The sequence below is a fragment of the Antechinus flavipes genome, chromosome 3 (assembly GCF_016432865.1).
Source record: "Antechinus flavipes isolate AdamAnt ecotype Samford, QLD, Australia chromosome 3, AdamAnt_v2, whole genome shotgun sequence".
Taxonomy (NCBI): Eukaryota; Metazoa; Chordata; class Mammalia; order Dasyuromorphia; family Dasyuridae; genus Antechinus; species Antechinus flavipes.
Window position 1 is genome coordinate 171,244,852 of NC_067400.1, and position 25,564 is coordinate 171,270,415.

A 25,564-nucleotide genomic window follows, 5' to 3' on the forward strand; every position below is an offset into this window, starting at 1 on the left:
CTTTTTCTGCCTTTTTGCATGCTTGGAAGGACAGTAGATATTTTACTGTAATATCAAGGACATTTATAACACACTCATGTTTATGCTAGAAGCATCATGTAGAGTGCTGGACTTGGAAAAGGAAAGACCAGGGTTCAGACCCTGCCTCTGACACTGACTAGCTATGTGATCCTGGGCAAATCAAATTACTCAACCGAACCTCAGCAACCTCTGCTCAAATATTCACTAAACTGTAATCAGGATTTGCAATTTACATGTATGGAGGGGAGGGTCTGTGCTATAAAATCACAGATCATCAATATATTTTCTTCAAAAACATCAAAAAATCTCCTTAAAGTAGTAAATATCATTATTGACTGTTTGCCTATACCAGTAACAATTGACGAAATACTCAATATGCACTAGAATTGTATTAACAGAAGACTTGTTTCAAACTCTTATTTTATTGAGAGCAACACTGTAAGGCAGGTAGAAGAGGCATTGCCCATTTTCAGATTTACCATAAGGCCTCCCAGCAATATAACCAGAATAGCCCAGGGCTCCTCCTGCTTCCAAGTCCAGTGTTCTTTCATACTACACTGGACCTTTAGTTATTTCATGAGAGACCAATATTATATAGTTTCTTTATCTCATGAAGTACTATATAGAACAGATTTAATCTATGTTAAATTCCCATGGTCACATTTCAATTTCTTCAATAAATAAATTGACACAACACCAGATATAGTTGTAGCTCAGATGTACCATAATAAGACATGTCCTTGAACAGAATGGTATTTGGTGTTGGCGTGATTTCCAGCTCTCAACTGCAATTCTAAAGCAAGCTCATTAAAGACCATTAAACAGCTCTCTGATACAGCACATGTTGTTGTGGGATAAATAGGGAAGAATGTAATTTTATACACAAGTTTAAAGCTACTTAAATTCATGAAATAAAATTTGATAATTTTTGTGAAGAAAAAGTTTTGAAAAAAGCTCTGGGATTTTAACAATCCAGTTAACAATCCAGGCCACAGCATTATATAGCTTTGTATGTAGCACTTTCTGTGGCAAAAAATAATTATAAAAAAACTTTTTTTATCCAGAGCCAAGATTTCAAGAGAGCTACATCTTAACCAGTTATTTATTACTTGTTCCATACACTTAAATACATTTAGTCTTCCCCCAAAACTTTGTACTTTGGAAAAGTTGTTACTTTAGTACAATCTCCAATATTTGAATTGTATATGAACTAAAATTTCACATTTAAGTTGGTTGGTTGAATTTCTGTTGAGTTTTCCCATAAGAACACTGTTATAAATAGTGGTTTGGGCTTCCAAGTTTGACTAGAAAAATGGCATTAACATGTAGTGTATTGAATGCTGTATTGTAAGTATTCTAGACTCTAACAAACATGTGTAACAAAGTACCTGTGGAGAAATACTCAGGAAGGCCAGTAGCATACTTGGAACCCTCTCCAGCTATGAAAGAATAAAATCAGTTAGAACTGAGACTTTCCAATCTCCAAGTCACTGGTAATAGTTATACATAGCCTGTGGGAGGAACTGATGATGAGAAAAGAAAAAGATGAGAGGAGAAGAAATGGAAACTGGGAATTAGAGATGAGGAAGATCAGTGCTCAAGATGGAGCCATGGGTAAGATACTGTAACACACTTTGTCTGCCCCCATGATACTTTCCTGGCTAAACATTTCCCTTACCCCTTAAGTATAAGGAATTGTCTTGCCTATTTCCCAGATAGAAGTTAAGGAAGGAAGGAAATTGGCTTTTCTTGTAATTGTTAATGAGGTTTTTAGGTACATACAACACAGGATATGAAGCAAAGCAAGAATCATTTGCATTTTTAGAAAAAAAGTAGACTTGGTAGGTACTAAACATTTATCTTGGGAGACAGAACTGTAGAGGTAGTGGGAGAGAGGAAGGAGAATATCCAGTAATTTTTTATATCCTCAAGACTATCTTCTTCCTCCTCTATCTGTTGATTTCTCAAATGGCAGGCATGAAGGAATAGAAAAGAGAAAGGAAATAATATTCCTGTGAAACCTGTTCCCCCAAACTCCTTTTCCCTATCTTCCCATAGATTTTTTAAAAATATTTTTTCCAGCAATAATTGGCACATAAGAGATGTACATGGGGCAATCAAGGAGTGAGTGAATGAATGAATAAAACATCTCTTTGGCCCTGTTTCTCCAAATGACCCATGATAATCTTTTTCATAGCTCCTTAGCCAGCTCCAAGTCCTGTGATAAAAGACTTAATACCATCCAAGTCTGCTTTTCCCTTACATAAGAACAATCTGCTAGTAACACCCAACCTGCCCAGAAAGGCATAGGGAAAGTTATCATCTGGATCAGCTATTTCTGGGGTGATTGTCCGTATGTAACAAATACATTTCTGTTGGCATCTGTTATTATTGCACAAAGTTTTAAAAGGGAGTAGTGGGAAACCCTTTTTCTCATAAGGACTATTGATTGAAAGGCAATGTGCCTTGTTGATGAACCTGTCTTGGAGTCTAGAAGACCTGGATTCAGGTCCAGTTCCTAACCTGGAATAGCTATAGGACCACTAGCAAGACACATAATCCTCAGTACCCTGAGGAATTCTGTAAGCTTTTAATTTAAATTACAAAGTTGTAGCTGATTGATATAAGTAGAAGTTTCCATGCTAGGAGCTTCCTATATAGAGAAACCTTAAATCCAGACTCAAAAACAGTTGATTGGCTCGATGTTTTAAATAGTGTTTGACTGATGTGATTTAAAAAAAAAATAAAAGACACCTCACTTTCTCTTAAAGTAAATTGTTTTAGTCCAATCTAAATTTTTTTTTTTTAGTCTAGGATCATTAAAATATATTGTAGGGAATCACAGAATTGTTTATTTCTGTATTTGGAAACATGTAGGATGAAATGATTAGAAATGTCTTAGTGAGGCAGAGATGGTGCTAGAAAAATTGATTTAGGTTTTCCAAATTCAGCAAATAATATTGTAGAACTAGTCTAGATTAGAGACCTAATTTAAAGAGGTTGTTTTATATTTAAACAGTTGCAGAAGCTGGAAAAAGGTCTTCACTAATCATTGTCTTAGGCATTCATAGCAGCTGATGTCATTGAGGCTTTTAGGCCACTGAGCATTCATTTCTAGGGATGATAAATGACTATTTACATCACTGCTTTACCATACAAAAATGAACATTAATATACCAAAACCAAAACATTCACGGCACATGCAAAACACATTTTCTCTGATGGAATTAAACCTATCCAGTGTTCTGCAAAACTTTGGAGGAATCAAGCAGTTTTTAACTTTTATTCAGACTATATTTTTCCACCTTTCTCTGTAAAAATTATCTTAGGCAGCAATCCTCTTTCATCTTCCACCCTGTCTTTTACATATATATATATATTATTCCTGCAAAGAACACATTTCACCCATGCAGTTTAAGCACACCATTTACAGTTGTCCATCACTCTTAGAACTCTGTTTCATATTTGACTGGGAAATGGCCAGGTTTGAGTAGAACATCTTAAGAAGGCCACCCTTACCCATCTGGGACCACTTTGAACATCACACCAATCTGTTGAATTTCATTTCTCTTACTAGGATTCTTTTTTTTTTTTAAAACTTTTAGTTTTGTCCAAGGGACCATTGATGCCCCTTTGGAAACCTTCAGTGACAGGTTGCAGAAGAGCAGGAATTTTATCACCCTGCCTGGGGAAATGGCATAGAGGGTCATGTGAACCTGCAGCAGGCTTCCTTGTTCAGTGCTCCTTGAAGCCCACACTGTCTGCATTCCTGCCAGATTCTGTGGAATCTCCTACCATGTTGCAAGCGATTGTCCTTTGGCTTCTTAATGCACATATACTGGGGACACTCATTGACTCACTTAGATTCTTTATCTCCATAATATAGTATATGTATTTGAGGAAAGTGGGCTCTCCAATTCCCCCTTCACATACCCAACTTTGGCTATAGTTTTCTTTTAGACAGTTCCGCAGCACTGTCACAGATGAGAAGGGAAGCCTACTGTTCTTTAATGTATTTCCTGCATGTCCTGGAATTTGGCAACTCAGATAAAAAATCAATTTGCCTTCATTGATTTTTCTAAACCTGTGCTTTCCTTCCTCCCAGAAATACTTACTTGCACTGAATATTTAACAGCCAATGGCAACACACTTTCCTACTGCGTATTTGACTGTATGATGATGAAAGCCCCATGAGCAAAACAGTGATAGTTTCCTTTATACGTGATCCAAGAGGCACAAAAGAACATAGCCAGAAGCGGTGTCTCATGGTATAATACAAGTGTCTTCAGCTTTCATCAGGTTTGTATTTAGTCTGGCAGTAGGATCAATAATGGGCCCATATGTGTAGGTGAAAAGGTTTCAAGGGACGAGAGCTGTTGAGATAGGGCCTCAAGAGACTGGAGCCACCAAAGTAGGCTCTGGAATAAAACTCTGAATCTGTCTTGAGGTCAGGGAATCAAGATGCTCAGACCTCATGACAATCCATTCAGATTTCCCTCTTGTGTGCAGCAACAGTCTCAGTGTTTTTCCTCATCCTTGCAGAAGATTATGAAACATAAACCAACTGTACAGGCAGTGGCGACCTACGATGGGCCCCTCCTTGAAGCATCTCTTACGGCCTCGGAAGCATAATTAGCTCATTGATAGGTAACAGTATTGCACAGATGGTGCCAGTTTGGAGTCACTTTATTGGTGTGCGGTGATAACTCTGAAACTGTCCATTTTTCCTCCAAAGTTTTTGCTGTGCTTTGCCGTTGTTGTTTTTTTTTTTTTTTAAGTCAAAATTAATAGTTTGTAGGAGAACCTAATTTTTACTCTTAAATATTTTTTATTTCCGGGTAAGTTATTTGCCTGAGAGTGACAATTGCATAACAAAGTTATTATGTGTTTATATGTCCACATTTATGTATGTATCTTTTGACTAATGTTTATCAGTGTTCTCATGTGCAACATTAGCTGGTCTGACTTGCTAATATTCAGCATTGCCAAAATATATAAATTCTTCTGGGCCTGTGAAGTAAAAGCATTTTAATTTATAAGGTCAATCATGATTGTTAATGCTTTCTGGAATTTTGATTTATATTGAATATTAGTCAATCTCTCAGACTACTGTTGGACATTAGCCCATGTTAAACATTAGCTCTACTGACTAGATGATGTCTGGTACCTAAAAGTATGTGGAGATTGTGTTGAATATATGTATTCATGAAGCATCTCTCTAATACAAAGACCTTGAGTTTGACAAGCACATTTATCATCTAATTCTGAAAAAAAAAATCCTTACTCTGTCAAACTTGAAACATGCATTGTATTAAAAGTTTGATGTTGCTCAGTTTTTGTTTATTTTCTTCCCACATAGTTAAAACTTGTGGTTTATAACATATCAGCCTTCTAGGCTATTAGTGAGAAGTCACACAAACCACATTGGTCTGTGGCATGTACAAAAATACTAAGAGTAAGCTCTGAAGATGATCTCGATGTGCTTAGTCAATGTGGCTGTTTATCCTTGAATCTGTTTGTGTTGGGAAAGGATGCACTAACACTGGGTGAGTCCTTGTCTTCCTGTCTTTGTGGGTCAGCATTTTGAGGGTGAATAACCACACTTCACTCACACTTTGGGGCTTCTCAGATGTCATTACAGATCTAGGAGAAATGAATGAAGTTATGAAATGTAGCAATGAAAGCCCACACAATCATTCAGCTCCCCCTGCTCCTTGCCATTCCTTCGGTTAGCATATTGGCTTCTTCATTAGTATAACTTGAGAAGGAGAGGAGGGGATAGTGAGAAGCTGCCTTCCAGGTTATTACTAATCAGTTACTAATGGGAGTAGTGTCAGTTTAGAGTATTCTAAGTAAGAAGGGAAATTAGGCAGACTTAATGTAAAACCAGTGACTTGGGTGTTGATTTCCAAGTAGAGCACTCTTAGAGAAAGCATGCTGTCCAGCTCACTTTTGAAATAATAAAGAATCGTTTTAGGGTCTTTATGTACTATGTCGGCATTTAATGTATTTTCTTATCTCTTGACAGAATTCTTCAAGGCAATGTCAGGACCATATTTCAGAATTCACCCCTCTCGCCTCTCTATCAAGTCCAACCTATCGAAGCAATGAGCTCTCCAGTTCTCCCCCTGCCACAAGGTCCCATTCTCATTCTAAAAAAGTGATGCTGACATACTGGAATAGTCATGATTATTCGTTCCTCCCGTTTGGGTTTAATTTTTCCAATAACTGTTACAAGTCCAGTGCAAGACACTGCTATCATGGGTCAGGTTTGGAAACGCCCGTATGACAGATCACCAATTCAAGCCTTTAAAGAACTGCATTTTTGAATGTGTGTGTTTGTGTGTGTGTGCGTACGCATGTGTGTGTGCGTATGCGTGTGTGTGTGTGTGTATGTGTGTGTATTCTGTTTCCAGAAGAGGGAACAAATACATAATAAAACAAACTAAGAAGTACTTGGCTCTCACTGTCTGGAGTAAAGATTAGGCAGACAGAACTGAGAACCTGAAGTCTGTATCCTTCCAGGCCTGATGTGGCCTCTTCAAAAAAAAATTTTTTGAACTGCTAAAGCAATGAACATCCTACACAGTCTGGTACTGTGAGACTGGTAGCACTTAGAAGTCCCCTTGTTCTATGTTAAAGTTTTGGGATTTTCTTTCTTCTTTCCTTTTTTTTTTTTTTTTTTTTTGCACATACATTGCTTGCTTCTATTGTCTTCAGTCACTTGCTCTTACTTGAAGTGGATAGTTTCAGTGAATGACCTATATTTTAATATCAACAGTTCAGTTTCGAGCCAGAAGCTATGACCTCAGATATCTCCAGTGACAGTTACTTCATGCATTTCACAGCTGTTTCTGATAGTTCTCTTCGTCGTCCTCCTTCCTCAGCTCTCCCAATTAGTTTTCCTCCCATGCTTTGTAAAACACACTGGCGTGGCCTCTGTGATCATCTCTTGTCAGGAAACGCTCTTCGAATGCTCGTATTTTTGTAAGTGGCCAAATTAGGCATCTGTGTGATTATGTATATTGGTTTTCCTAGTAGAAAAAAAAAAAAAAGACAACACTTTATACTTACCCCTACAAAGGGAAGTTGGTTTGTCATAGGTAGTACTGTTATTTTGCATGTCAGACTCAAGGTCACTTGTGCTGAATGTGTTAATTTATCACAATACATCCTAGAAAAGTTAGAGTAAATTCAGTAAATTCATTTTTTAATTCCCTTCCTATCACCTCGCTGCCTCCATGGAGAAAAATGTTTATATGTATGACTGTGTAAGTGAATGTACTTGGTACAAATTAGGAAACACTGATAGTTTTTCCTCTGAAAGCTCTGAGATACTATTTTGTCAGACTTGAAAGTATGGAGTTTTTTGGTTCCCTGTTGATGGAAATTTTTATTCTAGGGCTTTAAAAGGGAAGGGGTAGTTTAGTAACATTGGGGGGCTTTGGCACAAATGATTGACTATAATATCATTATACTGCACCCTATGTTGTAATGAAAAGTTGGAAATCTAGTTTTCTAAGACATAACCACCAGGTGGCAATTGTCTTTCAAAATGGTCTTAAAACTTATTTCCAATTGAAAAGATATGGTTACAAGGTAGCCTTTTGATTTTTTTTAAAAGCAATACAGCCAGCTTGTAATTCTTCCAAGGCTCTCTAAGGTTTACCAAACCTTGCACTAATTTAACAACTAGGTGTGTCCTTTATCTTGGGATTTTATCCAGTATTTTGTTTGGAAGGTGTAAATGACTGAAGGATTGCTTTAAAAGTCCCCATTACTTTTACATACCCAGTGTTTATTTATATGAACACTCTTCTTGACATATTTGAATGACCATTAAATTAACATATTCAATTTGGGAGTCAAATGTAAACAGTAAAGACTGACTCCCTTTTAGAAAGGCCCATTCCCAAAAGTGATGAAGAGAAAGTGACATGTGTAAGAATCAACACAGAGGGCTTATTCTTAGACATTTGATATTAAGGTTAGACATTTGAGAGCATAGGGTTTCACCTAATAAAATATTTCATTTGAATTATAGAGAATTTTTTTTACCTAAATGGAGTACTAATGATAAGAACCAGTGAATTATTTTAAAGTTCTTAGAATGTTTTAATGAATTATGAGCACTTATCATACCAAAGATTAGGCTGAATAAAATTTGACTGTCAACAAGAAGTCATTTTACTTCCCTAGAGACTAAGAAGCATAGCATTTTTAGCTTGAAAATTGAATGTTAGCATTTCAATAATAACCTTTTCAGTTTCCTCTGTCATGGACTCTAGCAGTATTATAAACTTAGTCCTTGCCTCCTTGGATGTCACACTCAGAAATCATACCATTCATAAACACTGGTGTATGTATTTTTTAAAGATTTTTTTAAAACCTAATATGGGTATAAATATGATACCCGTAGTGGTGACAAATTTTCTGTGCATTTAGTTAACAAATTATTTGTAATGTATTTTTTTAGAAATCTTAAAATTGCCTTTGCACTGAAATATTTTTCATAGCTGTTTATATATCTCTTTTATGCATTCATTTGTTAACACACCATTTCTAATTTTTTAACTATGTTTTGAAAAATTTTTTAATTTTATGGGTTTTGGCCACTTTACATTTAAATTTTGCTGATAGTTGTGACTGAATGTTTAAAAATCTGATGAATGTGAAAATTTTCAGATTCGATTTCTTGCTTTCTCTTTCTCCTAAACTGTTACTGTTTCTGATGGTAGTAATTAACAGAAGACACATCTCCAAATGGTAGTTTGCTAAGTTTTTTCACCTTATTCCTTTGTTAACTTCATGCTATCATTTTTTTTCTCATTTCTATCTTTTAGCCTTAAATAAGAAAATTCTTGCTTGGTGATTGAATATGCTGGATTGCTGCTCTGCCTACTAACCAAAAGTTTACTACATCCTTTTATTCTTTCATTGAGAATCACTAAAGACTTTACAGAGTCTAAAATGTGTTTTAGAAAATAGCCTGAAGAATTGTTAAGTGTATATGCCTCCGTATTTTAAATAGAGTTTGCAAGAAGAGATGCAGATGTTTAGTGGCCAGAGACAGGGAAATAGAGAAAAGGAGGATCCCGTTGAAATGGCACTTTTACATCTGATTCAATAGCAGATTCTTTATATTAATTAGTTCCTATCATATATTTAATGCCTTATAATGTCACAGGTTATATGAGAATTCGCTGCAGGCCCTTGAATTTAAAAATCCTATTTATTGCATCAGATGTTACACAGAAATAATGAGGAATCTATAGTTTTACCCAATGTGTGCAACTTCACAACCAGTCTGTGATTCTAAAATTAAGTCTGAAGGACTTACTTGAGGAATATGACAATTAAGTTTAATGACTTTTCCAGGGGTATAGGACAAATTTCTTGTCAGAATCAGCATTTGAACCTTGGGCTTTCTAGCATAAAGTCCAGGATTCTATCTAATATGCCACAATACCTCTGTGTGTCAGAAATTAATGACAAAGTTAGGATTTATCATGTTTGGATGCAAGCTCTACTGCTTCTGCTGTCTTCCCTTAGAAGTTTTTCTTTTTAATATACAAGTATGTGAGTGATCTTGTCTATACTTCCATCCCCCTATTACTTCCAACTCCATGGTAATTCATGACCATGCACGCACACACAAACATATACACATAATCACACTCCTCTCTGGAGCTCTCATCCTACCTTCCTTTTTCCTGAGGTGTTTCCAGACTTTGTTCCTTCCCACTCCACTCCCCAGTAGAAGTCTCTGACCACTTCTGTGAAGCCTGTATCCCATCTGCATTCAGCTGATAGGCTCTTAGCAAAGTCATTATAGCATACCTTTCTCCAGTAGGCAGACTGATTAGGTACCATCCCAACCCAATTTCTTTAATGATAAGTGTAAAGGCTTCCCTGGACAGAGATTTTTCTCTCTCAGGGAAACTCCATCTAAAATATCTAATCTCTGCTCACTGTCCTTCTGTTAAGAGAGCTCTCTGGGAACCCAGAAAGGAAGCTAAGGCTTCCAAAGAAGGCACTCCCAGTTCTATTTAAGTGCCCTCTGGAGGAGGCTGGGCTCTCTGATTTTTTGGAAGGGAATAGTCTCATTCCATAATCCTATGGAGTAAGGAAGTTCTCTGTGTGTCAATTTGGTTTCAAGAAATAACACAAAACTTCCCTACATATTTGATTCAATAGAGTGAAAAGGGCAGATCAAATTTTAATGAAGTGTGGGAGAGTTGTATCTCACATTGGACATTGACATTCATTACAGCTAATTTATCTGGGATAGATTGGGGAGCGAGGGGAGAGAAGCATGTTGGAGAGAGAAGGAGAATGACAGATTTTGTATCACTTCCTAGCTTGCCTTGATTAAATTGTTGCAGCTTTAACAAAAATGTTTCATACATGCTGTTAGAACCATTTTAAATAGACATCAACCAAATGTTCTGTGAAAGCTGGAGAAAGTATTTCAAGCTTTGTCTTTTTCTTAACCACCGAATTTTTATGTATTTCTGCACTGGTTAGTAAGAAATGATTACCATTGTTTTTATCTCATAGTATCATTGAGATTATTTATTTGACACGTAATACAAAGACTTGGATTTTGCTTTCTTGCATTACTTATTTTTCTGGTATCGCCCATTTGTTTGGATCCCATTGGTATGCAATTTTCAAACTGGGAGAAAAATGTTGGTGAACCACTGCAGTCTTTTTTTTTTAATTTTGAAAGCCAGGGTTTAGGGGGAATGGGGGACAAGAATCATTCTGATAATAACAAAGCTTTAATGGAAACTTGTTGGAAGTATTATAAAAGTGTGATTCTACTTTTGCAGAAAAAAAATCTAAAGATCAGTTTATATAGCTTTATTTTTTACTTTATCAAAATATACAGAATTTTAATATACTGTACATTGTCTCTGACTGAAATTATTATATGTGTATATGCATTGCCATTGAAAAATATCCATTCATTATGTAATATAAAGGCAAATCTTCCAAAAATGCCACTGGAGGAAAAAGTAGTTACCACTGTATTTAACATAAATGGTATCTGTAGTTGTCATCATCATGAAATATTGGAATTTCTTTTTTAATTGTTAAATTCAATAGGTGCATTTAACAGACAATAAATCAGCCTTTAAACAGTAATGTTTAATTGGTAACAATTCATTAACTTGCTCTGAAAAGTCAAACTATGGACTCAATTGCTACATTTCTGTAAAGTTTATTTTGTATGCTGCTGTTTTTAACTTTCATTTCTGAAGATATCAAAATATAACCTGTTAAAATTCAGCTTTCGAATTTTTCTGTAGATTATATAAGCAGGAATTCAGACTGCTTGCAATAAAAAAATGGCTGGTTTAGTTTCTTCACAAACAAATAAAAATCTCACAAGGGGTGACTTTGCCAATTTCTATTGTTAATCCAAAAAAACTTAAATTTCCATTAACATTTTTGTAGTCCTAATTTGAGAAGAGGGCTACATTACTTGGGTAAGTATCTTTTTATTCGTAAATACATTGATTTTCATTGATTATTATCTAGGGATTTAGTGACAATAAGCAGTCAAAGAAATGATCCATTTCTTGCCCTGACTAGCTAAAGGAACCTTTCACAAGCAAGAAGAACTAGTCCAGAAATCCACAAAGATTATATTTGATAGGCTATTGCATAATGGTGTTGCCTTTTTACTCTTAACTTTCTAGTTTTAATACCAACTTTAAGAAAATGAAAAATTATTAGTTTTCTATTAATGTATAAGACTAAGCACCCAAAATCATACGCATAAGCTGCCCAGGTCAGGATTTCTGCTCTTCTTTCTTGAATTGTTTGGGGACTCCATCTAGTTATTGATATTTTCAGATTTCAGAATTTGGATTCAAAATTTGGAAATTGGATCAGAATTCTGATCCCAGCTCAATTTCTTATCTCTTCCTTGAATGATCTTGGGCAAGTCATTCCATAATATTGGTAAAATTGTCATCATTTCACAAAGTAGAGGGGGGAAGGAGCAGATCCTCTCCATATTGATTGAAAGCCCTATCAGTTGATGAGATCTACAAAAGCAGAGATCTGACTTTTTCATCCTTGTATTTACCAACCTATAATGTCCTCTAAACAAAATAAGTATTTAATAATTACATTTTTGAATAGAATCATGACCACCCTTATCACTAAATTAAGACAATGCATACATTCATAAGAAGAAATACACTGAGTGTACCCCATGACCTTTAAAGTAAAAAGCAGAAGCAGTTTGAATCCATTACCTCAATGTTTCTAGGTGCTTATGCAAAATTCTTAGACAACCATGGTTCCTACCCTATGGTTAAACAAGACAGCCATGGTTCCTACCCTATGGCTAAAGAACAAAAACAGATGGATAAATTGCTGGCGAAGGGAGTACAAAGAATATGCAGTAAGATGGAATGTAGGCATATATGTGTTGCTCAGACCCATCACTTCTTGACTTTGAATTGTTCAATGGACTCAAAATAATCCAAAAGGGCAGAGTAAGAAAAACAAAAGAATTAGAAACAGGAAACAACAAAGACACCTTAGGCCACTCGAGTTATCTTCTGACAAGAATGGACAGTTGGCCCCATGCATTTTTAAGTCTTTTTTAAAATAGTAATTTTTCCAAATACATGTATTGTTTTTAGCATTCACCTTTGCAAAACTTTGTGTTCCAAATTTTTTTTTCTCTCCTCCTTTTTTCCCTTCCCCAAGACAGCAAGCAATCTGATAAAGGTTAAACATGTGCAGTTCTTCTAAGCATATTTCCATAGTTGTCATGCTGCACAAGAAAAATCAGATCAAAAGGGTTAAGACATGAGTGAAAAAAACAAGTAAAACAACAAAGATGAAAATACTATCCTTCAGTCACATTCAATCTCCATAATTCTCTCTCTGGATGTGGATGGCATTTTCCATTCCAAGTTTATTGGAACAATAAAACTCCTAAATTGGATAAATTATTACTAATTTTGTCACCATTACTTATCTAATTTCCAAAAGGCTTTTCTAAAATATTGTACAACTGCTTCCTAATAAAACTAAGAAGAAAACCTAAGAGAAGGGTCTTAAACAATAATGAGATTTAGGTGAAAGAGAGGGAAGAATACCATGTCAGAGTTAATACATTAGGGAATGTTGTTGACATTGGTCCTAGAATTTCTTTCCCTTGAAATCTTCTAAAATGTTAGTTTATTTTCTCATCATAAAAAGTTAATGAGTTTGTGCTTGTTTTAAGTTTCAACATGTCAGTTATTTTAAAAACCTCTGTGCACTTACGTTTGGCTGTACCCATGTCACAGCTCAAACTAAACATCCCTTGCTCCTGCTGTTTTTTGGAAACTGGGCTGAGCTTGTTAGAAGACATGGCCTTGTTGGGCTGCATAATATGTTTCTACTTGTGACATCAGTGGTGTGATACCATTCAAAGTCGCCCTTCATGTAAAATTTATGATCCTCAGCTGCCCCAATGTGAAGGGGACAAGATGCTGGCCATCTCGTATCAGCTAAAAACTGGCAAACAGCTGGTGAAACTGGCTGTGCCAGGTTCAAGGTCTGAAGAACCATGCTCATGAGTAGCCCTGTCTGCCTCCTTCCACAGACTACATATCATCATATCTGACTTCCATCTACCTAAGTGTATGCTGTAATGTGAGTTAAACCTAATAAAGGCTTATTAATAAATGCATCACTGTCCTGAGTTATTCCTTTATGAAACCCTGATTGGGTCCCCCAACTGCAAGAAGAGACTGAGATATGAGCAAGAGCACAATCTTTTCTGGTGAGTATGAGATTGCAATCATAAGGTTATAGAAGACACCTCAGAGACTCCTAATTTTATACATGAGGAATTTGAGGTAACTCCAGGAAGTTAAGTAATGTCAGAAGAGGGATTTGAATTTGGGCCCTTTGATTAAGACGCACTGTTCTTTCCATTTCAGGTTTTAAAGAGAAAAAGAAAGCACTTCCAATTTTACACCAGAAAAAAAAAAGGCATTGGATTAATACTTTCAAACACCTCCAAAGAGCAATTAATTGTAGATTTTTCACCCATAGAAGAGTTGAGAATTTTAGATGATCCTTAAAAGTAATTTAAAGAGCAGTTAGGCAGTATAGTGGATAGAGTACTAGCCCTGGAGTCAGGAAAACTGAATTCAAATATAGCCTCAGATAAACACTAATTGGGTGACCGTAGGCAAGTCATTTAATCCCAATTGACTCAAAAAGTTTTATCAAAGTCCAAATTCCCAATGCTACACAATGTCTTTTACAAACATTTGGGACAAGCAGGCAATCAGCATCTTCTTGAACACTGCTAGCAATGTGGAATGCACTATTTTAGGAATCTTGCACCATATATAGCAATAAGCTCCAAGTGTATATAATTTAAATATATAGTCTTTAAAAAAAAAAAAAAAGAATAGGAGGAAGCACTTGTCACTTCTATGACTAGATTGGGGAGGGGAAATTTCTTCACCAAATGAATTGAAATTATAAACTATAATACAAATAGTTTCAGTATCATAGAATTAAACACTTATGCACAAGGTAGCTAGATGGTGCAGTGGATAGAACACATCCCCTGGAATCAGGAGGACTTGAGCTCAAATCAAATCTAGATAAACATTAGCTGGATGACCCTGGACAAGTCACAACCCCAAATGGGCTCACCAAAAGAAAATGCACAAAATATTGCTACAATATTTTTTAAAGGACTACACATGAATATTTAACATTCTGTATCTTGAGACAGTAACTTAAAGGACAGATTATTAAGGTCTGTGCCCATAAAATCTATGTTGATGTGTTAAAGGAGAAGATAGGGATAAAAACAAGTCTAATCGTCTAAAGAGCAGTCTGTTTGGAATCCTCCATGCCTAACAATACTCCAACCTCTTAAAAGGGAAATTGCCAGGAAGAAAAGTTCCTTTTATTGAAAGTTTCCTTCTTTGGTTCAAGAGCAGCAATGCAATTTCAGATTGATTAGTTCACCTGGAATTACAGTAAAAAATTATCACCAATTCAGTTTGGGAGTAAGCTAAACACTATGATCAGGAAGGCATGAGAATCACAGAATGTAGTGCTGGAAAGTATATCAATAACCATCTAATCCAACCAAATACCAGAAAGAAATTACCATTTTTAGAATACCCAAATGCTCAGTCTCTGCTTGAAGACCTCCAATAAAGCCTCAAAGACTTTAAGCTAACAGGGACCCTAAAGTTCAACCTAATTTGTTTCAAATTCTATTGCCTTCATATACTTTATTGCAACTACTACATTGTTTTTTAAAGATGGATTATCATAGAACCTTGAGTATGCATCATTTACATTGAGGAGACTAAGGCACCGAGGAGTTAAGTGGCTTGCCCAGAGAACTTAGCTAGTGACAGAGGATATAAACCTATATCTTCTTGATTCTATTGCTTATGTCATTCTGCCTCCTAGATTTACGGATGTGAGGAAAAGGTTCAGTGTAGACTATGCTCTTAATTTTGTCCCTTTGGGTGTCATCTGTCTTACACAAGAAGAAAATCATTGGACTAGTGCCTTCAAATACTCCCAAAGACCAATTGTATATTTTTCACCCAAAGGAGTTGAAAATGTTAGCATTAAGATGGGTCTCAAAAATGATTTAAGAGGCAGGTAGTGCAGTTGATTTATCACCAGCCCTAAAGTCAATCTCTGCTTCAGTTTCCTCATCTGTCCTGTATGGTAGAAACCTGATTGATACGTCATCTTCTTTATGATAGATTTTCAAGCTTATCCACTAGATTCTTCCCTGATTCCTGTCAGCATATCCAAATTTCCTCTATCCTAAAACAAATCTTCACTTGTCCCCTTCATATCCTTAAGTTATCATTCCATAGGCAAATCTCAAGGGAGAGAGTGAGATGAAGCCATCCAGTTGTTTCTGTCTCGGTGCTTCAAACTCATTTCTTAAATCTTTGTTATCTAGCATAAGATTATTTTTTTAATGATAATAACTAATGTTTATAAAGTCCAATCCCACAATGGGGGGTAAAACTTCTCTTTAAAAAATGCCAATAGTTCTGGTCTTTTTAAACTTTCTACATTATTGACCATTTGGATACCATTCCCTCTCTTAGCTATTGAAATTTTTTCTTTATCAAACTCAATATAACAAACAACATATCAATATATGAAGAATAAGAAACACGAAAATCTGACCTATTATATGTAACTTACTTTTAAGTCTATAACATACAATTATATATTAACATAATTTACATATGTATAAATAATTATATGGTATATGTATATATAGTATAACACCATGTATGCTAGCAAACATACCAGTAATCCCAGAGAGGCTGAAGTTTATGGATTTCTTGAGCACTCTTTGAAATCAGGGACTGTTTCATTTTTGTCTTTGTGGTTCCATCATCTAGCTCAGTGCTTTGTAGTCAGTAGATGCTTAATAAATACTTGTTGAATTAAATTATAACGCTCCCCTCTATAGGTTAAAAAGGCCAAGGTCTTCCACTGCATCCAGGGCCATCTTCAGTCATCCTGATCTGTATTTTGGCACTGGACCTAGATGGCTCTAGAGAAGAAAATGGGAATAGTGACTTTGCACAGCCCACCCTTACTTAAATCCAACTATGTATTAGCTATTATTATTATTATTGCTATTACAATATTACTTTGTTCAGGCCCCCATTACCTTTAGCCTAGATTATTGCAACAGCCTCCTAAAAGATCTCCCTATCTCTTTCTCTACTTCAGTCTCCCCAATATATTTCTTCCATGATCATTTTCATTTATCATTTCACTCCAATAGTCATTCAACACCATTGTTGCCACTAGAAACACAGAGGACACTTAAATACTTGATTGTATTTTACTGTTTTTCTTCTCTCTCTCTCTCTCTCTCTCTCTCTCTCTCTCTCTCTTTCTCTCTCTCTCTCTCTCTCCTTCCTCCTTCCCTTTCTTTTTTTCTTCCTTCCTTCCTTCCTCTCTTCCTCTCTCCGTCCTTCTCTTCCTCTCTCCCTCCTTCCCTCCCTCCTTGCTCCTCTCCCTCCCTCCCTTCCTTTATTTCTTTATTTCTTTTCTGGAGACAAACAGGGTTAACTGCCTTGGCCAGGGTCACACAGCTAATAAGTGTCCGATTCCAAATTTGAATTCAGATCCTTCTAACTCCAGAACCGGTGCTTTATCCACTTTTTCACCTAGCTGCCCCTTGATTGAATCCTCAAGAGTATTAAATGAGAAGTAAGAAAAATCCTGGTAATAACCAATGTCTGATTCTATTGAAGATAACTCTGTAGTATATAAGAACAGCAGTGGACCCTGGGTTTGGAATCTTGCACTGATACTTCCCTGTATGATATTAACTCAGTTAGGTCCTCAGTTTCCTCATCTATATACAATGGGGGAATGGGAAGTCACTTAACCCTGTTTAGCTCAGTTTCCTCATGTGTAAAATGAGCTAGAGAAGGAAATGACAAGTCACTCCAGTTTTGCCCAGAAAATCCCAAATGGGGTCATATTAAAAACTACAGAAAAGCGATTAAACAACAACAAAATGGTCACTATCACTTGTTACTTGGAATTTGCTCTCTCTTTATGAAAAGCAAAATATTTTTGTTTTTCTTTCTTTTTTAAACATAATCTAAACCCTAAGAATATAAATTGTAAATACATGATGCTATCAGGAATGATATCAGTATATTTTATTTCCTTAAGTTACATAGGAAGGAGGGGAGGAAAAAGCACTTAATGCATGGGTATTTAATTACTGCTTTAATGGACTATCAGAAGTTAACCTGAGTCAAACTGGGTCCCACAGTCTGATAATTAGATTAGGTCTTCTTTGTCCTTCCTTTTCCAAAAGGACCAATGTCATCACAGAGCGATGTCTTGACTCTTGAGAGAATTGAATTTAAGTAAAGCAAAGTTACACAAATCCTGATTAGGTCTATGAAAGGAAAGTACATTTAAAGTCCTCAAAGAACCACTAGGAGCCACTGGTGAGTGTAAGTTTCTGCTGGACAAAGCTAATAGCATGCTATTTATTTGGATATATATTTTGCACCATCCCATAGGGCATAAGCTCCTCAGGACAGGGAATATTTCGTTTTTTTGTTATCTCCCCAGGAACCAATTCAATACCTAATAAGTGATAGATCTGAACTCAGACTGGGTTCAATCATGATAACTTTTCATTAAATAACTTGATGAGTAATATCTCTCACACCCAAGTCTGTCTTCTATCTCTCTGTCTCTCTCTGTCTTTCTGTCTGTCTGTTTCTCTCTCTCTCAAACACCCTATCCCCCCCACACACACATATATAAAGGGGCCTTCAGCTCTCTTGGTAGGAGTCATCTAATATAGAATAGGTTTTAATTAATCTGATACCAAATCCAAAGGATTTACACCCAAACCATTTGACAATGAAGGCAATAATTCTTCCTTTTTCAATGGGTTTTTCCTTTTAATAGAGTACAATATGATGTTTTCAACTTATATGCCTCCCTTATTCTTCCCATGAGAGAAAATAATTCAAAATGGCTCTCCCTTCTAGTATGTCCCACTTTCCTCAAGAAATAAGCAATCCATATATCTCACAGTGCCTATGAAAATATACTTCATGTCTCCTTGATGGGCTCACCTTTCCCCTTTAAGACTGTCTAGAAGTGATTTCTCTTTAAAGGGAGCAGAAGAAGGGAAAATTCATATGACCTTGCTAGATTTCTTCCAGATCCTAAATCTAAACTTCATCAGTCTAAGTCTGTATATCAAACTTTGTTTCTATCTGGCTTCAGGTCCTCCTCTTTTGGGGCTCCAATATGATGTCCAAATTAATATATGCAAATTTCTTTCCAAGAAATCAAGTATCTGTCTGCATATGAACACTATCACTTAAGAGGACCTCTCTTTTAATGGTAAAAATTCTTAGCACCAGAATGAATAGTTAGGCAAAGAAGTGGATAGAAGGCCAAGCCTGAGGTCAGAAAGTTCATCTTCCTGAATTCAAATCTGACCTCATCCAGCTTGTGTAACCCTGAAAAAGTTTCACTTAACTCTGTTTGCCTCGGTTTCTTCATCTGTAAAATGAGCTATAGAAGAAAATGGCAAACCACTCCAGTACTCTTGAAAAGGAAAGTCCAAATAGAATCATGAAGACTTGGGCATGACAAAAATGATCTAAAACACCATCACCAAACTTACAGCAATGAAATATTGATAGCCAGGTGTCACAGTGGATAGAGTATTAGGCCTAGAGTCAGGAAGACCTGAATTCCAATCTAGCCTTAGTACTAACTTATTGTGTGATCCTGGGCAACTCAGTTTGCCTCAATTTCCTCAAATGAAAATTTTGCTTTTCAGTTGTGTCCAACTCAAACCTGGTCTTGACATTACTAACTGGTTATGTGAGCCTGGGCAAGTCTCTTAACCTGGTTTGCCTCTGTTTCCTCAACTATAAAATGATCTGGCCGAGAAAATGGTAAAGCACTCCAGTAATTTTGCCAAGAAAACCCTAAATGAAGCCACAAAGAGTAAGACATGACTAAAAGGACTGAGCACAAAGTGACACAGTGGATAGAGGGTTAGCCCCAAAGTCAAGGAGACTGCCTTTCAGACATCTCTGAATGAGATATCCAGTAGACATCTTAAATATGTCCAAAACGAAACTAATTCTTCCCTCTTCCTATCTTTCCTAGGGCAACACTATCCTCCCAGTCTGCCCTCAGGTTGCCAATGTAGGAATTGTTCTTAAATCCTCACTATCTCTTACCATCTCCCATATTCAATCTTTTGAAAAGACTTGTCAATTTCACTTTACAATATTTATTGAATACTCTTCTTTCTCTCTTCTAATATTACTGCACTCTGGTGAAGGACTTCATCAGCTCATGTATGGACTACAGTAATACCATGTTGGTGAGATTAGCCTGCATCAATTCTCTCCTCACTCTAATACATCCTCCTTTTAGCCACTAAAGATTTTCCTAAAATGCAGGTTTGACCATTCAGCAGGTTACTCTTCTAGCCAATAAAAGTCTGTTGGTTTCCTATCATCCCCAGAATTAAATACAAAAAGTTCTATTTGGTATTCAAAGTACTTCATAACTTAACCCCCTCCTAACTTTCTAGTCTTTTAACATCTTGCATATTCTTTGATCCAGAAACACTGATTTCTTTGATGTTCCACGCAAAAAGACCTATTTTTTAGGCTCTGAGCATCCCCCCCCCCCCAATCTTTGGTGCCTGGAATGTTCTCCCTCTTTATCTCTGCCTACTGGCTTTCCTGGCTTAAATCCCTGATAAAATCCCATCTTTTATTGGAAGCTTTTCCAAATCCTTATTAATTCTAGTACATTCCCTCTATTCTTTATTTTTCATTTATCCCATAAATAATTTGTTTGTACATATTTATTTGTAAACTCTCCCATTAGATCATGATCTCTTTAAGTGCAAGAACTATCTTTTAACTTTGACTGTATCCCCACCTTTTAGCACAGTGTCTGACACATAAATTAGATAATTTCAAATCTCTGATAAGCATCTCTTGGCAAAGGCCCTGATTTATTTCCAAAGAGCTTGGCTTCAGCTCAGCAAATATAACAGCCACCTCTTCTTAGCACCATATCTACTAATGACATGAAGTAAAACAGAAAAAACCTAACTGATATTTTTTTCTTGGACCCTAGGCTGAGACTGATAGAACCTCATGCCCAGCTTCATGTGTTGGAGGCACCAACTAGGCATGAATGGGCCATTGGGCAGCTATGAGCTAGGTCATGGCAAAGAATCATCCCACTGAAACTGGACCAAAGAAAAACTTGTCTACCTTGGGCAGAAGGGCCAAAACAGTCCTGTTGTCATGGTCCCCCATGTCTTTTTTTTTTCCTGAGACAATTGGGGTTAAGTGACTTGCCCAAGGTTACACAGCTGGGCCGTGTTAAGTGTCTGATCCAGATTTGAACTCAGGTCCTCCTGACTTCAGGGCTGGTGTTCTATTCACTGCACCACCTTGCTGCCCCAATGTCCCGTCTCTTAAATCTCTTTCCATAGTTCTGTTTTTGACGGCAGCATCCATTGGAGCCATTTTCCATTTTCTCCCAAATAGCCTTCCCCCAAATAGAACTCTTTTAAATGGTATTCCCCACCATTATGCCTAGCAGCACTTTTCCAAATAGCATTCTCCAACTCAATCCCTTTCCACTCTTTCCTTGACCCCTTGGCCCAGGAACTTTTCATCTCATTCTCCCTCCAATGCTGTAGCTACAGCCTGGAATCTACACTTTGCAGATTATTCCAGAACTGGCTGTTGCTGCCTCCTCTGGCAGTCAGTAGGATAAAGAACACTCTGGAATGCCTACCAGCTCCTTTCTGCAGTTACCCCTGTGGGTGCTGACTGGCTTCAGGCTGGCAACACAGATGCCTGCCTTCCTTCCTTCCTTCCTTCCTTCCTTCCTTCCTTCCTTCCTTCCTTCCTTCCTTCCTTCTTTCCTTGCTTCCTTCCTTCCTTCCTTCTTTCCTTGCTTCCTTCCTTCCTTCCTTCTTTCCTTGCTTCCTTTCTTCCTTCCTTCCTTCTTTCTTTTCTTCCTTCCTCCTTTCCTTCCTTCCTCCTCCCTTCCTTCCTCCCTTCCTTCCTTCCTTCCTCCCTCCTCTCTTCCTCCCTTCCTTCCTCCCTTCCTTCCTCCCTTCCTTCCTTCCTTCCTCCCTCCCTCCTTTCCTTCCTTCCTCCCTTCCTCCTTTCCTTCCTTCCTTCCTCCCTTCTTCCCTCCTTTCCTTCCTCCCTTCTTTCCTCCCTTCCTTCCTTCCTTCCTCCCTCCCTCCCTCCCTTCCTTCCTCCCTTCCTTCTTCCCTTCCTTCCTTCCTTCCTCCCTCCCTCCCTCCCTCCCTTCTTTCCTTCCTCCCTCCCTCCCTTCCTTCTTTCCTTCCTTCCTTCCTCCCTCCCTCCCTTCCTTCCTTCCTTCCTTCCTTCCTTCCTTCCTTCCTTCCTTCCTTCCTTCCTTCCTCCCTCCCTCCCACCCTTTCTTCTTTTCTTCCTTCCTCCCTTCCTCCCTCCCTCCTTTTCTTCCTTCCTTCCTTCCTCCTTCCCTTCCTTCCTTCCTTCCTTCCTTCCTTCCTTTTTTTCCTTCCTTCTTTCCTTCCTTTTCTTATTCAATTTCCTAGATTTTAAGTATCAGCCCTCTTTGTTGTATACCTCCTCTTTTTGACATCACAATAGTCTTGGTTTCTAAATGGAAGAAGAGGGGAAAAACCTTAATTTCCTTCTCCCACTATACCTCTAATACCACACTACTCTCACTATCTTATTGCACATTCTGAATGAATATTGAAGATATGGGAAGGAGAATGACTCTGAATTCCCAAGACTAGGTTTAAATACCATTTCTGAAACTTAATACTCTTAGTATGTGACACTGAGCAAGTTATTTAATCTCTTCCCTAGGCTAGATAACTTCTAAGATCCATTTAAGCTCTAGATCTTAAGTTTTTGCAATTAGCTCAGTTCTACAAACATTATTAAATGTCTAGAATGTCAAGGAGAGGTAAAGCTACGACATTTAGATACAATGCAATAAATATTTTTAAGTACCTATTATGTGTTGAGCATTGTGCTAAAAACTGGGGATACAAATAAGAAAAATAAAGACAGTCTCTGACATCAAGAAGCTTATGAATTAATGCCATAAGGTCTGATTCCTGACTTTGTGGAACTTTCCATTTAGTGAGAAACCTAAACACACATACAAATAACTATTCTACAAATACAAAAGAACACAGTAGTGCTATTTGATACAAAGTGCTATCTGAGGTTATTATTTGTCCTTCCTTCAGGAAGAGGACCACAAAATCAGGGAGGTGTTGCCTGGACACACAAGTGAATTGCATTTAAGAGAAAAAGGCTGAGCCACCTTGCCTACCTCACTTTCCCCTCCAAAACCAGATGTCTCTGGGTCCAGTGGCAAGATATAGTTCAAGATGACTAGAGATGGCTCTGGATGCAAGGGGAGATCTTGGTCTTTTTAAACTAATACTTTCAACAGGTCTGGACATAACTTATCAGTCAACAAATATTAGACATGTACTAGTGATAGGCACTGGATTAAGATACTATAGTCAACCTAAATTAATGAGTTAGCTAAATTATAAAATTTATTAAAAACAAATAAAATTTCTGCAATGGAGAAATGTAAACTAGGGGTGAGATTACAGTTATGAAGAGTTTTCTGGAGATAGATAGAATTTGAAATAATTTTTAAAGAATGGATAGAGCACTGGACCTGTAATCAGGAAGATTTCTGTTTAATCTGGCCTCAGATCTTCCCTAGGTATGTGACCTTGGGCAAGTCACTTAGCTGTTTCCCTTATTTTTCTCATCTTTTACATGAGCTAGAAAAAGAAATGACAAACCATTTCAGTATCTCTGCCAAGAAAATCTCAAATGGGGCTGCAAAGAATTAAACATGACTGAAAAGGATTCAACAACAATAAGGCATTATATAGATAGAATAGAGTAGGATATTCCAAGCTTAGGGGGGGAACCACACAAGCATCTTTATGGGAAAGTATGGAATTTGTACAGGTTAAACTCAGCATAATCAATGAAATAAAATACATAAAAGACCCAGTAGCCATTAGATAATTCAATACAATGTTCCTTCCTTTCCTATGAGTCCTACTTTCCATGTTGTCCTTTCATACTTAGGATCATCTTGTGATTTGGAATCCCTCCAATGGGAAACAAAATTGGGATTTTAAGAAGGATAACCTCTGACATGTTGGCTAATCCTATTTTCCATCCAGATGCATGCAGTCCCCCATTTTTCTATACTCTGGTTTGAATCCTTCTCTAAGAGAAACTTACTACTCAACAGGCAATCACCTTCCCATCAGACTCAAAGCAGAAGGCAAAGTCCAAGGATCTTCTCCAACCCCTCATTTAATCCTTCATTTTTAGTCCCTTGCATGAGATCCCTTTTTCCTCAAGAGAATGTTATTCCTCAGGAACTCTGAGAAATTCCACCTTGTCCAATAAAAGGCTGGATTCTAAATTCTCAGACTTAAAGTTGCTACATAGGCAATCCCTATCCTCCTTATAAAGCTGGATTCCAGGATCACATTGCCTAGGAAAAGTCTCTTCCTTAAGAATTCTTACCATTTGGACAATGTACTTCTTGCTCCAGGCTTATTATGGAGTTGACTGCCATTTGAAAGCTGGCATCAGGAATCTGTTCTCATTGCTAAAGAATCCCATGTATCTTGGTCATCAGGTGGAGAATGGGCACATGTCATTAGGACACAGACCTATTCTTAATTATATTGTGCTCTCAAAATGCAGCACATCCTTAGTTATATTGTGCTAAGAAGGAAGGAAGGAAGGAAGGAAGGAAGGAGATAAAGAAGGAAGGAAGGAAGAAAGAAAAGAATGAAGGAAGGAAGGAAGGAAGGAAGGAAGGAGATAAAGAAGGAAGGAAGGAAGAAAGAAAAGAATGAAGGAAGGAAGGAAGGGAGGGAGGGAGGGAGGGAAGGAAGGAGGAAAGGGAAAAGGAAAGGGGGAAAGAGGAAAAGAAAGAAAGAATGGGGGGGAGTGCTATGTTTCCTTTTGGAGGCCACCACCTCTTCTCACAATGTCCATGTATCCCATTGTAGTCTACTAATTCTTCTTCACTAGTCACTTGAAATATTATCTAGACTTAGATAATTATATCACCCTATAAGCTCATTAAGTTGATCGGACAATTCCCTTGATGAAACTTCAGCACTATAGTTGCAAAAAATTTGGCAATAAAGGGGAGAATAGAGATGGGATAGGTTGAGTATTAGCTCTTTTAGGTTTTTAGGATATCTAAAATGTTGTGAACAGATGGGAAATGACTAAAGAACATCTACAACAATATCTTCTTTCCCTCCTTATACTCAACAATCTAACAGCTGCTTACTGTTCCTCAAATTTGACATTCCAGCTCTTGCTACTTACCTGTACTGGCTATCCCTAGTCTGGAATGCCTTCTTTCCCCTCTTCTTACTTAGTTTTCCTGGCTTCCTCTAAGACAGCTCAAATCCAACCTTCTTCATGAAGCTAATACTAATCCCTACAGCTGTTCTACCCCTGTGAATTCCTTCCATCTATGTTATTTAATCGTATATAAATAAATCGTAAATTTATTTGTTATCGTAACAAATGTTATCGTAAATAAATAAATGGGACTATTTGTGATCCCATTTGGGGTTTCCTTGGCAAAGATACTAGAATAGATGCCATTTCCTTCTCCAGCTCATTTTACAGATGAGAAATTGAGGTAAGCAGGGTTAAATGTTTTACCCAGGGTCACTCAGCTAATTAGAGTCTGACGCTGGTTTTAAATTCATAAAGATGAGTTCCAAATCCATTATTTTCTTCACTATGCCATCTGGCTGCCCAAAATTTAAATATACTTCATTATTTACATGTTTTATTTGCCATTAAATTATGAACTCCTTGATCACAGGGAATTGTTTTAACTTTTCTTGGTATTCCCAGTAATTAGAACAGTGGCAAAT

At 37.0% G+C, this 25,564-nt stretch overlaps 1 protein-coding gene across 9 annotated transcripts in view; it reads left to right on the forward strand.

Moving 5' to 3' along the window:
* The window catches only part of ATP11A (ATPase phospholipid transporting 11A), a 212,546-nt gene extending 201,124 nt beyond the window's left edge, over positions 1-11,422 (forward strand). For 5 of the 9 annotated variants that reach the window (XM_051984224.1, XM_051984222.1, XM_051984221.1 and 2 more), the window contains one exon: positions 6,050-11,422. In XM_051984224.1, the coding sequence (XP_051840184.1) occupies positions 6,050-6,310 (261 nt within the window). In that variant the 3' untranslated portion in view covers positions 6,311-11,422. Of the gene's footprint in view, positions 1-4,126; positions 4,321-4,563; positions 4,669-6,049 lie in introns of all 9 variants that reach the window. The other 4 variants (XR_007951752.1, XR_007951751.1, XM_051984225.1 and 1 more) reach the window with 3 other exon arrangements.
* Positions 11,423-25,564: the final 14,142 nt, after the last annotated feature.